At 40.3% G+C, this 14523-nt stretch overlaps 1 protein-coding gene across 3 annotated transcripts; it reads left to right on the plus strand.

Moving 5' to 3' along the window:
- The first annotated feature begins 264 nt into the window (after positions 1–264).
- On the plus strand, positions 265–10007 carry CCSAP (centriole, cilia and spindle associated protein). 3 transcript variants are annotated; one of them, XR_455970.4, is made up of 4 exons: positions 265–733; positions 3948–4234; positions 5405–5589; positions 8231–8369. XR_455970.4 is itself a non-coding variant. In XM_088143462.1 (3 exons), the coding sequence occupies exons 1-3, from the start codon at positions 367–369 to the stop codon at positions 5432–5434; spliced, it is 684 nt and encodes a 227-aa protein (XP_087999588.1). In that variant the 5' UTR covers positions 265–366; the 3' UTR covers positions 5435–8365. The 3 variants fall into 3 exon arrangements, 2 of the variants coding, with proteins under 2 accessions (XP_087999588.1, XP_007424888.1); XM_088143462.1 differs by having other exon boundaries at positions 5405–8365; XM_007424826.4 differs by lacking the exon at positions 5405–5589 and having other exon boundaries at positions 275–733; positions 8231–10007.
- Positions 10008–14523: the final 4516 nt, after the last annotated feature.

Consider the following 14523-nt stretch of genomic DNA (forward strand, 5'->3'; position numbering starts at 1 on the left):
ACTTGCGCTGGAAAGTGGTTCAAATCTGGGGATGAAGAAGAGAGTATGCTCTCTTTCCGGAATGAAATCGAAGAGACCTGCTGTTGCTACCTTTCTCTTTAATTAGACCGTCTCTTCCTCCACCCCCTCGATTAAACTGCCAAGAAGCAGCACGTTACCGCCTTTGATGTTTTCAAAGAACCTGCTTGTGACGTATCACAGAACCTCCAACTCGTATGCCGATTGGCTAAAGGGAGCGGAGGCGGATACAGGACGTTGCTGTTTGTGTTTAAACGTTCCAGCGGGAGGGTGGGGTGAGGAGCGTGAAATAGGAGTCCTTTTGCGGGTGGTGATCAGTTCCTCGGTTGGATTGAAGGACGATTCGCGATGGTGCCGTCGCGGTGCGTGAAGAGCGAATACATGAAGCGCTTTAAGGAACCGAAATGGGAGGCATGCGGCCCCTGCTACCAGGAGTTATTGCGCTACCGCCTGAGCCGGCGTCTCTTAGAACAGGCGCATCGGCCTTGGTTTTGGGATGACTGGGAACAGGACAGCAGTCTGAGCGGCAGCGGCAGTTCCCCGTCGTCCCTGGGCACTTCCAGCCCTCCAGTGGTCCCACAGCGAGAAGAGGAAGCGGCAGGTCCTGCGGGGGAAGTGGAAGTACCCAGCGGCGACCTTGGTCTCGACAGGATCAGCGCGCCGGGAGAGGGTGAGGCTTCCAGTTCGACGCCGGCGGAGGCCCCCAGCGGAGCCGGTATGTGCTTTAGTGCCTGGGGAGAGAAGGATGGGCGGGGGGCGGGTAGAGTAACAGTCCCCTGAAGTGGCTCAGTGGCGTTAACACAGTCGAGGCAGTGGGCTGAGCCTTGGGCTCCGCAGGCCAGGAGTCCCTGCCAGGCCTTCAGCCATTAACAGAACCAGGACAAAGAGCAAAGCCGTGATCCACCGCAGAGTCGACCTGTGCCCCTTGAGGAAGCCAGTATTTGCGTAGGGCAACCAGTGCGGTGGGTCGGAGCGCAGCGGCAGGTGGAAGCGAGCTGCGGACAGGCTCGGCGCGAACTGACTTGGAAAACAAGTACTGTATGTGACAGGAGAGAGATACAAAAAAACCCTGGCTCTTCGCTTCCGGCCGGAATTTGTCCGGATTTTTGCAGCCTTGATGCAACCTCTTGCCGCCGTCGCCGCGCTCCTGCAGAATACCCTGCCGCCGCCGTCGCTACTCCTGCTCCCTGAGAGCAGCCTGCGTGTGCACGGCACGGGCACCAGAGCAGCTCTGCTCCCTCGGATGTAGCCTCTAGCTCTGTGACGGGCGGGGCTGAGGGGGGCCCAGGGAGCCCTCCTTAAGGCTGTGCAATGACCTTGAGCGGGTCGCTAGGCCGTTTGCCTCGGGAAGACGGGCGGCGGCCGTCAGTTTGCCTGTGAATGGGGGCGCTGGGGGCCAGTTGGCCCGAGGGCTCGCTCTGAGTAGCCACCTTGGTGCAGCCGAGCTCTGTCTCTGAAGCAAGAGCGCGCGTGCAGCTGCTGAGCTTTTAAGTCAGCCGAATTGCGAGGAGCACCGAGGCTTTGGCTTGATTTACCGCTTTAATCTTTCCATGCCTCGCTGCTGATAGGAAACCGGAAGGCGCAAGGACCCAGCAGGCGCTCCTGCAGCCTTGACGTCTCTTCTCTCGTGCTAGTGGGCACGGATTATGGCCGAGTCTCCAAATGAACCCATCTGGCAGGGAACAGGCGAAGGCGGATCTGCCTTTCTTTCGGAGCAGCATCAAGACATTGCTTCAACACCCCACCTGCAGAAACCCGACTGGTGGGAGGAGTGGAAAGAAAAGTCTGCTTTGCCTGCAAGATTGTGTGGGAAAGCTTAATCCATGCTGTATCGCTTGGATGACCTTTATGCAAGGTGGCAACCGGCTTGTTTTGATATCTGATCACTCAGGGGTGAACTGCTAAACTTTATTTCCTTTCACCCTTCATTTTATGAGCTTTAAGCCTAATTAGCATCCATTTGTCTCTCTTCTCTGAGTGGGCGGAGAATATGTGGGTAGATCAGTTCTGGCCCTGTCTTTGTTGCTATGTATTTCAGCTTCTTCCTGAATTTGAGATCTTTCTTCAGCATAACTGCTCTATGCTTTGTAGATTAAACATTGTCAAATGGCCTTATTTGAGTGGTAAAACAAGCTCCCTTTAAAGGTAAACAAAAGGTAAGCCCCTTGCTTTTTCTAAGCCATGAAACTAACCGTACTAACACAACAGACTGACTGTTCTGATGCAAAGCTGGGGGAGTATTTATCAATTTATGTACCTCATGCTCCTGACAAAGCCAGACTATGATAGCCTGTCTGCGACTAGAGAATTTATGGCCTCTGAAACCATCTCCATGGTTTGCAAAATTGGTAGCACAATTTCCTGCTTTTGAGATGGGAAGAACATAGTGAACTGTACCCCTTAAATATGTTTAACATAACTTAAACAAATAAACATCCCTCAATCAGCCTCCCAAAACATAAGGGAACCCCCCCACCCCTAAGAAATCCCAATTTTATCTCATGCATGCCTCAGCTCTTTCCCTTAAAATAATTCAGTGTGCCCTCTGGCTGCCAAAATATTGTTTACCATGTTCTCAAAGACATCTTTCATTGGTCTTATAAACAGAAATCCCGCCCCCTTGATGAGGCACAGGTACATTTTCTGGGTCACTTGGACTGACAGTAGCTATCGTGTTGATTGCAACAGGTCCACTCGAAGTCTAGCTTCAGACCATCGGTGAAATACATTGGGGAGACTGGCACTCACTTTGCTGGCAAATAGAAACCAATTTTACAAATTGGCACTGAAATGCTAATGGTATGAAATAGGTTCTGTTTCTGTAGGGTCTGCAAATAGAACAAATGGAAGACACATCTACAATTGACACATGCCATATATAGTTATAATTAATGATAGGTGGCAGGATAGCTTGATTATTGGGCAAATTTTCAATGCAGTTTTGCTAATTATTTTAGGTTGATGATGTTCCTAAATAAAGCTGCAGAAGTCTAATGGGGATGGCCCTTACCTATTTGAGGTAGAAACAAAAAATCACAAATATGATACTGGCTTCGATGATCCTTAGCCATCTTGCTGATGTCAAACTGATACTGTGGGCATTCCGACATTTCTAGTGTAAAAACTATTATTTTAGTAACTTTGTTACTACTGATTATATGGGGAAAGTATAGGCTACCCCATAGTCTTTGAGGAATAAGAATCACATTTGTACGTTCAACATGTGCAGTGGGTTCTCGAATAGGGTTGGTGATTTTCTAACTGAAACACAGCTAGCTGCTTATGTAAGTCATTGCCACGGTAGCAAGCATTTAAAAAGTTGTGTAAGCTTTTAGATGCCAGCCAAAAATAAGCAGGAATTATGCAGAGTTTTGTAGGAATCATAGCACAGCCCCAAAGGACAGCAAGATGGAAGATGCACTATTTTTTTTCTTCACAAGGCACACTCTGTGACCCCTCCTGATCTGCTGTCTGATTGGGGAAAGCACTGGAACGTGGTGCAGCTGTTTCCTGGTGCCCTTGCTTTGCTGGCACAGTCTTACTGTTTGGTTTAGAAGCAGATCTAGCTGTGGTTCACATCTCCACTCAGCCATGAAGTTGGGGCAGCAACAGACTAACGTCTCTCACAGGATTGTTGGGAAGAAAAGAAAGGGAGGCATGACCATGTTATTGCCTCCTTGGGAAAGGAAAATGAAATGAATGAATGAATAGGATGCAAAGGGCTAGTTCTCCTAAGGTGCAGTTGTGGCACAAGAAAGAGCTAAAACGAGAGGTCCATCTTATGCTCTAAGTCTACAATGCTGTATGAAGAGGGAGCTGATTCTTTCAACTGCAAATACATTCAAAGAATTATGCTGCAAAATAGGCTGAATTTATTGTGTGCAGTTTTAACAGGCTAAAGCAAAATTCACTTGTGTTTTTCTACCCAGAGGGAGATGGCCAAGAAAAGTCTGAAGGGAAGGCTGTGGTCAAGAAAGACGAAAAGAAACCTGCAGGGAAAGGAATCAGCCATTCAAGTTGTCCACAAAGACAGCCTTTGAGTCAGAGCAGTGCCTCAGGTGGGCAAGGTGACCGCAAAGGAGCAAAAAGCCCCCAAAGGACAGAAACAACATTGGGAATAAAACACCCATTTGCTTTGTACGGATGGGGCGAAAAGCAGACTGACACAGGCAGTCAGAAGACACACAATGTCCGCGCATCTGCTTCAGTAAACGAAGTAAGCTAAAGACGTACATGTTCAGGAAGTGTTTGTCTAAATCCATGTGTTTCAAAATTGGCAACTTTAAGATGCTGGCTGGGAATTCTGGGAGTTGAGGTCCACACGTCTTAAAGCTGCCAAGTTTGAAAAACACTGGTCTAAATCTTTGGCTTGTGTTAGGCAGAGTGTGTGTGTGGTCCTAGATGAAGTAACATTCTGCTGCTTCCCTGCCTTTGTGATGGGATGCTGAGCATCCTAAACAGTTGAGAGTAGACGTGGCTTTTATTTTTTAATTATTGTGCTACTTATTGTGCCCTAAAATATGGACAGATTTTGGATTGTGTCCCTCTTATTGAGGACTCCATGTATGAAGCTACTTCTGTGCATCTGCTCTACAGAAGCAGGCCCACCTTTGTCAAAGACACTCACACTGGGAGATGGAAGCCACTTTGGGATGTGGTTTTGCGTGCCTCTTGGACCCAGACGCGGTTACTTGTTCGCTGCCTCTGCACTTGCACGAGAGTAGCAAGGCCCACGTTATCTTTCTGCTGGCCTGTTATTCCAGGCTGCCCGTCTTTTTTTGTGGTTAAGACTGCCCCCATTTTTGAAGTGTCCACAATTTGAAGTTCTGTGGCCCATAGCAATGTTTTGAGTTGGTATAGGACTGGGAAACTATTGCTTTGGTTATGGGGCAAGAATTTCCTGTGCCAAGCTTGCTTTCCTGTAAAGGGGTAGGGTAGAATTTAAAGTGGATGGTACAATGGCGGCATTCCTCCAACTTTATTTTGGAGCCAAAAGGTTTTCTTCACCTAAATCTGTCCTTATTTTTAAATTATGGTGCCTTTTAAAAAAGCTTCCCCAGGGTAGTTTGGAAATAACAGCCTTGCTGGTCACATCCAAGCCTATCTAATTCCACTTCCTACAGTGGCAAGTCAATGCCCATGGGAAGCCTGCAAGCGGTATCAGGAAGCCTGTCTTTAACAGGCGCCAGATACAGCAGGCACTGTCTTGTCCTAGAGGATTCACTCTGTGGATGTGATTGTTTTCTTGGGCTATTACATTTCTGGGTTAATCATAACATTGTGGTTACAAAGTGGGTCTAAATCCTTGTTTTTTGCTAATTGGGTTCTGCTGATTCTGGTTTAATGCAAATTTTTGTTTTGTTTTTATTTCTGGCTGCCATTTCAGTGCTGCTGTGGAAGGAACTCTCGATGCTAGAATTATGACTTAGCCCCTATCAAAATCAGCATAAGATATATATAAAACAGCAGTCAGTGTCCAAAGACAGGATGAGCTCAAGTTTAGGAATGGCACAAAAGGTTGAAGTGCTGATGACGCCACCAGGATAGGAACTTGAGTGACATTGAGAAGCTGTAAGTTCTTGCAAAATGACGCTGATCTGTGAAATGTTAAGAAGTTTGTTACTGTAGTTCTGACAGCATTGTGAAGGAAAGAAAGAAAAAACTAACAGCAACTATATACTGATTAAACCTCTGTGTCTAGGCTAGCTTAATCAACTAAAAATTAATGACAGCAACTTAGGTAGGTAGGTAACGATTAGGTATAAATTAACTTGAATGGATTTCCAAAAGTCCATGTGACATAATGGCAATTTCTACTCAAGTAAAAGAAATGGTACCTAGGGTAAGGATTGTTCAGGAGGTAGGCATTTTTGCTCTGAGGATGTGAGAGATTGTGGGGTTTGACAGAGGAGTATTCTCATACTTATGAACAGATAAGAGGATATTTGTACAAAACTGAAGGAATTCAGCCAACCATATTTCAGCTTTATAGGTTCTGCTGTAAAGGAACTTGTTGTCTCTTTGCTCTTCCTTTCACATGAGCTAGCCTGCTAACTAGGGCATCTTCTAATAACTATATTTTTTCATTCTATCCAAATCAGGAAACTATTAATAGCTTGGAAACAAGAGGGAGTGTTAAATGAGTTTGAAGTTAGTTGACCATAGTGTCTTGTTCTTTAGCCATTGACCATAATTTTCTGATTTGGAAAAAAATAGGGCAATAACTGCTGTTAACAGAAGAATTCCTTGGTTGATAGTTGGCTTATACCAAGAAGCAGATATATGGATGAAAAGACATTCATATTTTGACTTAACGAAGCTGAAATATGATTATCCAAGCACGCACAATATAATATTCTTCTCTAAAATACCTTACTGCCTAAATAGAAGCAGAGCTATCCACAACTAAGATCTTTTGCACACCCTTAGAATATCAGTTGATCTTATTTGAGTAATGTCTCATAGATTGCCTGTGCCATGTGTTCATAACTATGTGAAAAACTGACAAACAAGCATTGTATATGTTTTTGATCCAGGGCACAACTTTAAGTAAGAGAAATACAAGGGAAATAGTCTACCAAGGAAGCTGTAACTTGAATACAAGGCAGGAAAGCCACCTCCCCACTTCCTAACCTGTGAAAGCCAAGCATCCAGAGAATAATATCTGAACTTCAGGGTGGATTGAGTTTTCTTACACCCAGCTAACATCTTATGTATGCTTTCTGTTGTCAAGAATGTTACAACTCTTGATTTGTCAGCAGGTGACTGAAATCCAAGCTGGTGAAAAGTCAACTCATATTGATAAAAGGGGATTCAGCAAATTGGTTATTAGTTTTAGACACGCTGTGATTTTAGGAACCAGCTTTGGCCATGTGAAAATATTGATCATTGTGAAAATTATATTCCTTGCTTGTATGTAGATCCAAAAATAGCTCTGGCATTCTAGTAAAGGACTTCAGCATCTCCTGTATTAAAATATTAACTAATATAATTTACAATTCAAGTAGAATCCAGAATATGAAAATAGTTGGAACATGCACAAGGTAACTGGATTATGTTTTTGAATACCTTGGAGTACAGCATTATTTTCTGTAGAGTTTTAAAAATAGAAATAGTTAATACTGAGTTCAGCAGCAAAGGTATTGCACTTTGAAGTGCATCTATCTCCTACAAGACTGTTTTTTTTAAAACAAGTAAAAGCAACATTTTCTCATGGAAATTGATAACACAGCTGAATTGTTTGGCAAGTGCAAGATGCTAATTCTTTTTGTTTATTTTGGTCAAGGAAGAAAATTTTTGGATTTAAGACAGAAGGAAGGTCTCTCCTGGGGTTATTTTTGCTCCCAGTGAGAAGTAACCTCTGTTAAGGCAAGGGTATTAAAACAAGCACCATAGCATATATTTTTTAATGGTATTGTTCTGTTATTTCATGACGTCATATGTATTCTATACAAAATTAAACCATAAATTCTGTGCACTTTTATATTACGTACTTCTGTCCAGCTTTCTGTCTGTATATTCCAATGCTAATTTATAGGCACTGTTTATTAATATCATGTTTTTTTTTAATTTAGCTTTATCTTAGGAAAGTATCTATTCAGCTTGTTTATTTCTATGATTCCTGGGCTTCTGGAATAAACAGTTCTTTTATTTATCTGGTTAGATCTTCTCAATGTAGCTAAATTTATCAGTTATGATAAAATAATCCTATTGCAAGCACTTTTGATAGTCTTAATTGTATTGTATGTGCATGAGATAGAGCAACATGGCAATACTTGTAAATATAAAAAGAAATCCTAGCATAAAAGATATATTGGTAACCCCAGGGATAATCATTCACAAAGTTCAAAAGCAGAATAGGGATACATTATACTCTGCATATATTGATAATTTCTTTATTCTGTGTGGATGATATTAAGTAGGAGTAACAGTTGAATTTTATAAGCTACCTCTTACTGGGTGAAATGATCATAAAAAGAATCTATATAATGCAGGGTTTTTCAAACTTGGCAACTTTAAGATGTGTGGACATGCTAGCTGGGGAATTCTGGGAGTTGAAGTCCACACATCTTAAAGTTGCCAAGTTTAAAAAACACTGATGTAATGGAATTCCAAATTAGTGTTTGGAAAGGCTATTCTGGGGGTGACTTTCATTAAGTGGTTTCAGAGCTGCATTTTCTGCAAAAAACTAACTTTTAAACTATCTCTGCAGATACATGAATCTGCATTAAGAGCCAAGAACAGAAGACAAGTGGAAAAAAGGAAGCTATCACAGAGACGGATACACACAGTAGAAGTAGAAAGAACATGGAGAACCAAATCTTCAGGTCCAGACAATCCATGGATGACAGAATACATGAGGTGTTACTCAGCACGAGCTCGATGATTCAAACCATAATTGGACTTCTACTTTTTTAAAATTCAGAGCGCATTGGAAAACAACTGGGACACCAGTAGAAAACTCCAAACTATTATGCAATGGTTTTTCATTTTTTACAAAAGGGTTTTTTCCCCGCAGTTTGTTACATTTATTTATATTTTGACTACTTAACCTTTGCAGTAGAAAAGAAAGAAAGGATCCATATTGATGGGAACTATGTTTACCAATATAGCTCCCTTACTAGCTTTATTTATTTTTTAAGGAAAGTGTCAAGAACTGACCTTCAGCTGAAAAACTAAAATTGAACAATAAACTTTTAAATAAAGTAACTCAATATTTTCTTGAAAATGCTTTTTTCTCTAGTTACTGAATATACCAATCTTGTGCCAATAGAAAAGTGGTTGCACTAGAGTTACATTGAAAGCATCCAACTTTCAATGCAATTTATTATAAAAAAATCATGAAAACTTGACAGCAACTGATTTGTAAAGATTCTTTCTGGACAAATGAAGGTCGCATTAAATTATGACATGAGCTGATTGGCAATAATTTATATAAGGACTGCACACTTTACAAACTAGTAAGTAAAGAACAGTGCTTTGTGGAGGCTGACCACTGGATTCCTTAGACAACCTATTGTTTTCTCTCTGGAACTGCAAAAATGAGGTGGTCATTTACCCAACTTAATAAATCACAAGGACGACTAAAAGCTCTTGCAGAGATATCTGTCAGTGATCTAGACCTGGTAATGCTAGGAGTGTTTTTATAGTATAGAAAATTCTCCCCTTTTGATATATAGTGACTTTTGGGGTTTACATTCCTGTTGTAGATGTTGTGACCATACAAAATTGGACATTTTGGTGCAATAGATTAGTAATATCCTGTGACTGTGTTTTGAAACATTTGCTATCATGAACCCATTGTACCAAATGACAGATAAAGACAATCATTAACTATGATGGGCCAATGAGTAGTTTGTAGAAAGCTACATGGTTTTGTTATTAAACTTTTTTTTTGTAGTAAAATGCTTCCTTTTGGGTGGACTTAAATACATGCAGTGGACAGTTCTGTTAGATAAGGTTTCTGCATAGTGACTTTTATAACATTAGAATTCTGAATTTGTTTCATTTGCCTGTCTAATCAAGCTAGGGTATATTCCACGTCAAGACTCAGGTGACATTGCAAATTTTGCTGCACTCAAACGTATCACATATTTCTGGTTTTTTAAAAGTGATTTTCTATAATTTAGAGGAAGAAGCCATTGGCAATCGTGAGAGTGCAACAAACTTGAGAGATTGTACCACATAGAGTGAGACTACCTGTGATTTTTAACTTTGAAATAAAAGTTTTTTCAGTCACAGTTACTATTTCCTCAGATCTTGATATATTTTGGCTTTAGAGATACAGCAAGGGCAGATCTTTGTACAACTGACATTAATCACCAACAGTAAGATTTTTAATAGCTCATTTTTCAACTCACTTTTGCTCAGAATGAATCCTTTGTTCTGAAAACTAGGACAGGTATATTATTTCGTTATTTAGATCCTGCCTTTTCTCCAGGATCTAAGAAAAAGCCTGCATTCATAGCATTGTCTTTCCCTTTTTTCCCCCACAAATTACCCTGTGGGTAAGGGGCTGAGAGACCCTGACAGGCCCAAAGTAATCCAGTGAGTTTCCAGTGATGCTGGAATTGAAACTGATTTCTAGTCGAACACTTCAACCATTATACCACTAGTGTCATTTTACCTCTTCTATAGTTGTATGTATGTGGCTTTATTTCCAGCTATAGGTAGATTTAGTTGGGCTTTTTGTTGGAATGGTAATTTGTTTCCTCAGTCTGTGTAGTATTCCTTCAGTGAACCAAATTAATGAATTTGAACTGTTATGTGGCTTCAACATAAAATGACTGGGACCAATGTTCAAGTTCGCATGGCTAGGAAATGATGAGAGAATCCTAGGGCTTGCAAAAGCACCACAAAAACCACACCCCAAAGAGCATCTTCGACACCAGCTCTTTGAGAACAGAGTATGTTCTGTAACTATGCATTGCTCATAGGGAGGGGAGAAATGGGAACGGAAGGAAAAAATATCTGGAGAAATAGAATATCAGGGGCCCGGCTGGGACACTGCTTCAATCTCCTGATTAGATGGATTGTTTGTTTAATAAGCTTTAGTATGGGAATAGAGTCATAAAATAAAGTGTGTAACTCTTTCTCTTATGCAACTGTGGTTCTTCCGAACAGTGGGTCTGCAGCTTTCGGCTGACAAATGCATGAAACTTGCAAACACCACTTTAGTATTTCCAGAAGTGTATTCTAATTTGACATATACTTTAAGGTAATGTGCAGTGTAGATATTGCCTTTATATGTAGTGTCAAAATATTTTCCCATATCTCAGTTGAACAATTATCGTTTTTTAAAATGCATTTCTTAGTCACTTGAAGAGTGAAGTCTTCCCTAACTGGAGCAACTGACCACTAATGAATGCTCTGATTCTTTTTCTTTCTCTCTTTCTTTACCATGGTAACCAGTGAACTTCTTTAACAAATGATTAAAAAAAAATTTTCCCTCAAGCTTCTTGCATGAAATCTTTTACATTTACCATTTGTGCTCTGGTAAGCCGTAATATATACATACATATGTACATATAGACCAGAGCACTAACATTAGTGTTGGAGGGTTAAAATTCAGTAGTAGATTATGCAGGTTTTAGGTGCCTAGAAGTTTCCTCTTGTGCCAACTTTAGTACCAGCAGAAAAATAACAATGGATGTACCACAGTATCTTTGGTGTTTGAAATACAGCCATTCTGCTCAAAACTGCTACAAAATCTTCCTTGCTAGGTACGTCCTCCTCACCCCCAGTAGAGGTGCCTACTTCAGTTGGAAACCACTAATCTTAAACAACAAATGCATTTAAAGTGAAATCTAGACATCTACTGGAACCTTTGTTCATTCCAGAATGGCATTAAAGATGACCTGTACATTTTTTCTCTAGGTGCACAGAGAAAGTAATCTTGTCTGAGATATAGCATTATGTACTGGCTTATGGAACTAGAGCATATACTATCAACTCCTTTCCAAATAATATCAACATTGGGAGGAATGATATATTGGCTGTATCAGTTGTGACTTAGGGTTAACTGAACCAAGGTAATAGCATAATTCTTCAAGAAGCATAGCTCAAAGTCAAACTACAGTTTGTGGCTAGGGGCTGGTTGCTGAGCCCTAGGAATTGGTGAGCAAAGGGAGGGTTCTTGGCTGCAAAGCCATAAACTTGACAGTCACTGTTCCCATGTGCAATCAATTTAAAAAGGGGGGGGAGGTTAGAAATCAGAGGTAAAAGTTTTCTCAATTAGGAGCACTGAAATCACTTTAAAGCCTGAAAAAATTAAGCTTGAAGCAATATGTGACTTAGAATATGTTTCTAAATGGTATGTTTTTCTAATATTTTTGTGTTCTTTAAATTTAACTGTATTTGCCATGACTTTGAATATGTGAATAAAACTGACTTGAAAAATTAATTCTGACAGTCTCTTAATAAAATCACATGACTGCATTTAAATTACATATATGAAGTCAACTATTAGACTACACAGCTGAGAAAAAATGTGCAAGACTTCAGAAATTTTAGAGATCAGACACCTCTCTTTCTTCACCCACTTTTTAGTAGTAGGCTCTTCACAATTTTATTAGAAAAGTTATTCTACTATTAAGGGGTAAATTAGACCAAATAAACCTTCATCAAATGGTTCCATGTTTATTTCCAGACTAGGAACAGTGATCCACATTCAAATGACAATAGGCTGCATGCATGATTCAAGATGTTAGCAGATGATTTTGCTTGTCCCACAAAGCATATTATTGCAATATATGTTATTTTGTATCAATTGTCATAATGCAAATGACATTTGCATAACATGCAAATGATGCATATTGCATCATCTGCATGATGACATTACACAAATTGCCAAGGAAAGGGGTCCACTGCATGCAAAGTCCATTGTATTGAGTTTTCACTATATGCTGAATTCAATAGTAATCTAATATTCAGAAAGTTTATACTTAATAGACAATATGCAGTTTATCAAAATTGCTAATACTTTCCAAGAGAAAATTATATTGGTTAGAATTCAGTATTTGTACCATTTCTTCTCATGTTACCTTTTTTGTCTTCTAAAATAAAACAGGAATGTACTATTTATTATTTAGCATTGTTTCTCTTCCTACATGACAGAAAAAAAGTCCTTTAAAACTGTATTTATTCATCAATTCACATTTCATGTGGCTGGGTTGACCAATTACAAGACATACAGTAAGTCATATGAAAGTTTTTAAAGAAACTGCCCTCTTCAGTTTTCAGGAACATGCTATGGTGCCAAAGAACACTTGATCTTTTTCTTGCATTCCCCAAGGGAACTGAAGTGACTCTTGTACTAAGGGGGAAAAAACCCCTCTAAGATTGTATTCTGAATTAACAAAAAGAAAGATGAAATATCGGTATCTAGAAGTCACATGAGTAAGGACAAACCTTTGGTAAAACAGATCCATTCTACTGTAATTATAGCAAATGACACACAGTCATGGTCTACAGTATTGCACTTGTCTTCGTAGTCAGGTTTTGCCAAAGCCCTTTGACTTAAGTCATGGTTTGAAATCTGCATTTGCTATATGGGGCTGTTCAATAAATATAGTAAAGCATGTCATTTTTTACATATTGAGAAAGTACTCTTCACATGAATTAAATTTAGGAAAATTGAACTGGGTGTTCAATTACAGGAAGTAAACGCATGGGTTGCACAATGGAGACGTTACTTATTTGACTACGGTGATTTGCATGAAAAGCCTGATTAGCTGGAAACAGAATTCTTCATCCATACCCTCCCCCAAAAGAAGCCTGCATTAATAGATTTAAACAAAACGTTGTATTCCTTTGTTGAATAACATTCTCTAATGACATTAAGCAGCACTGTAAAATCTTTACAATTCAGGAACCATGCATTTTTTATGTATACTAATACTATGTAAATGCACTTTTATTTTTAGACACAAATGCCAAGTACATCCTGTCTTGAGCTCAAATATAACAATGCTGAAACTCCTGGAGTTCCTATTTCTGGAATTAAACTAAAAGAGACAGCAATTCAGCACCCTTGAATTGCATTAAAAACCTACAGTATTCCAATATGTGAAACTCAGTGCTGAATTCAACTGCCATTTTTAAACTCTTGAATGGGGAATTACATATTACAAGGGAAGCACAGGATTTTCCATGGCGTACTTTATTGGCTGGCTCTCAGTTTCCTTCTGGGTGCAATTCAAAGTGCTGGTTATTACCTTTAAAGCCCTATATGGCACGGGACCAGGTATTTGTGGGACCACCTCTCCCTAAGAACATCTGCCCATCCTATCAGAATGGATAGGGTAGGCATGCTCCTGGACCCTTCCCTTAAATGTTGCCATCTTTTGGGATCTAGGAAGTGTGCCTTTTCCATAACAGCCCCTGCCCTATGGAACACCATTTCCCCTGAGGTCTGGCAGGCCCCCATCCTTTTAACCTCTCAAAAAGCACTTCAGACTTGGCTTTCCCCCCAAGTGCTGGGATAGGGTGAGATTAGTGGGATGAACTTCTTATGGACTGCATGAGAAAGTTTAGCTGTGGTGCCAGGTCTTTAACGTTTTTATTTTATTGTAGACAGATACTGGTTTATTTTTGGGCTGTGAGTCGCCCAGAGTGGCTCATGATGGGTGGCTATATAAATGTTTTTAATAACTAAAGTAATAAATAAAATTTGTAAAGGAAGAAAAGCATATGCAATGGAAAGCTGGTAGCATGGAAGTTTTAATCCTTATCCAGATGGTTTCTTCCTCTGTCTAAAACAGAAAAAAACTTCTTGTTATGGAGGGGAGAATAAGAAGGATTTAGGGAGAATTTGTGGGCATGAAAAAGAATGGATCTTTTCTTGTCTTCCCCTAGAGCTTCCTCTCAACTCTGCATTTAGATTAACTTGCAGATATATAGCTGATCTCAATATAAGCAGGCCTGCAGCATACAATACTGAAAGAAACAATGCTTTCAGAACTGCAGCCACAATATCCATCTATTGGTACCAAGCTAACTTTAGCC

The sequence above is a fragment of the Python bivittatus genome, unplaced genomic scaffold, assembly GCF_059951505.1.
Source record: "Python bivittatus isolate LINGU-HERP-01145 unplaced genomic scaffold, Pbiv_v1 ctg000020_np1212, whole genome shotgun sequence".
Classification (NCBI taxonomy): Eukaryota; Metazoa; Chordata; class Lepidosauria; order Squamata; family Pythonidae; genus Python; species Python bivittatus.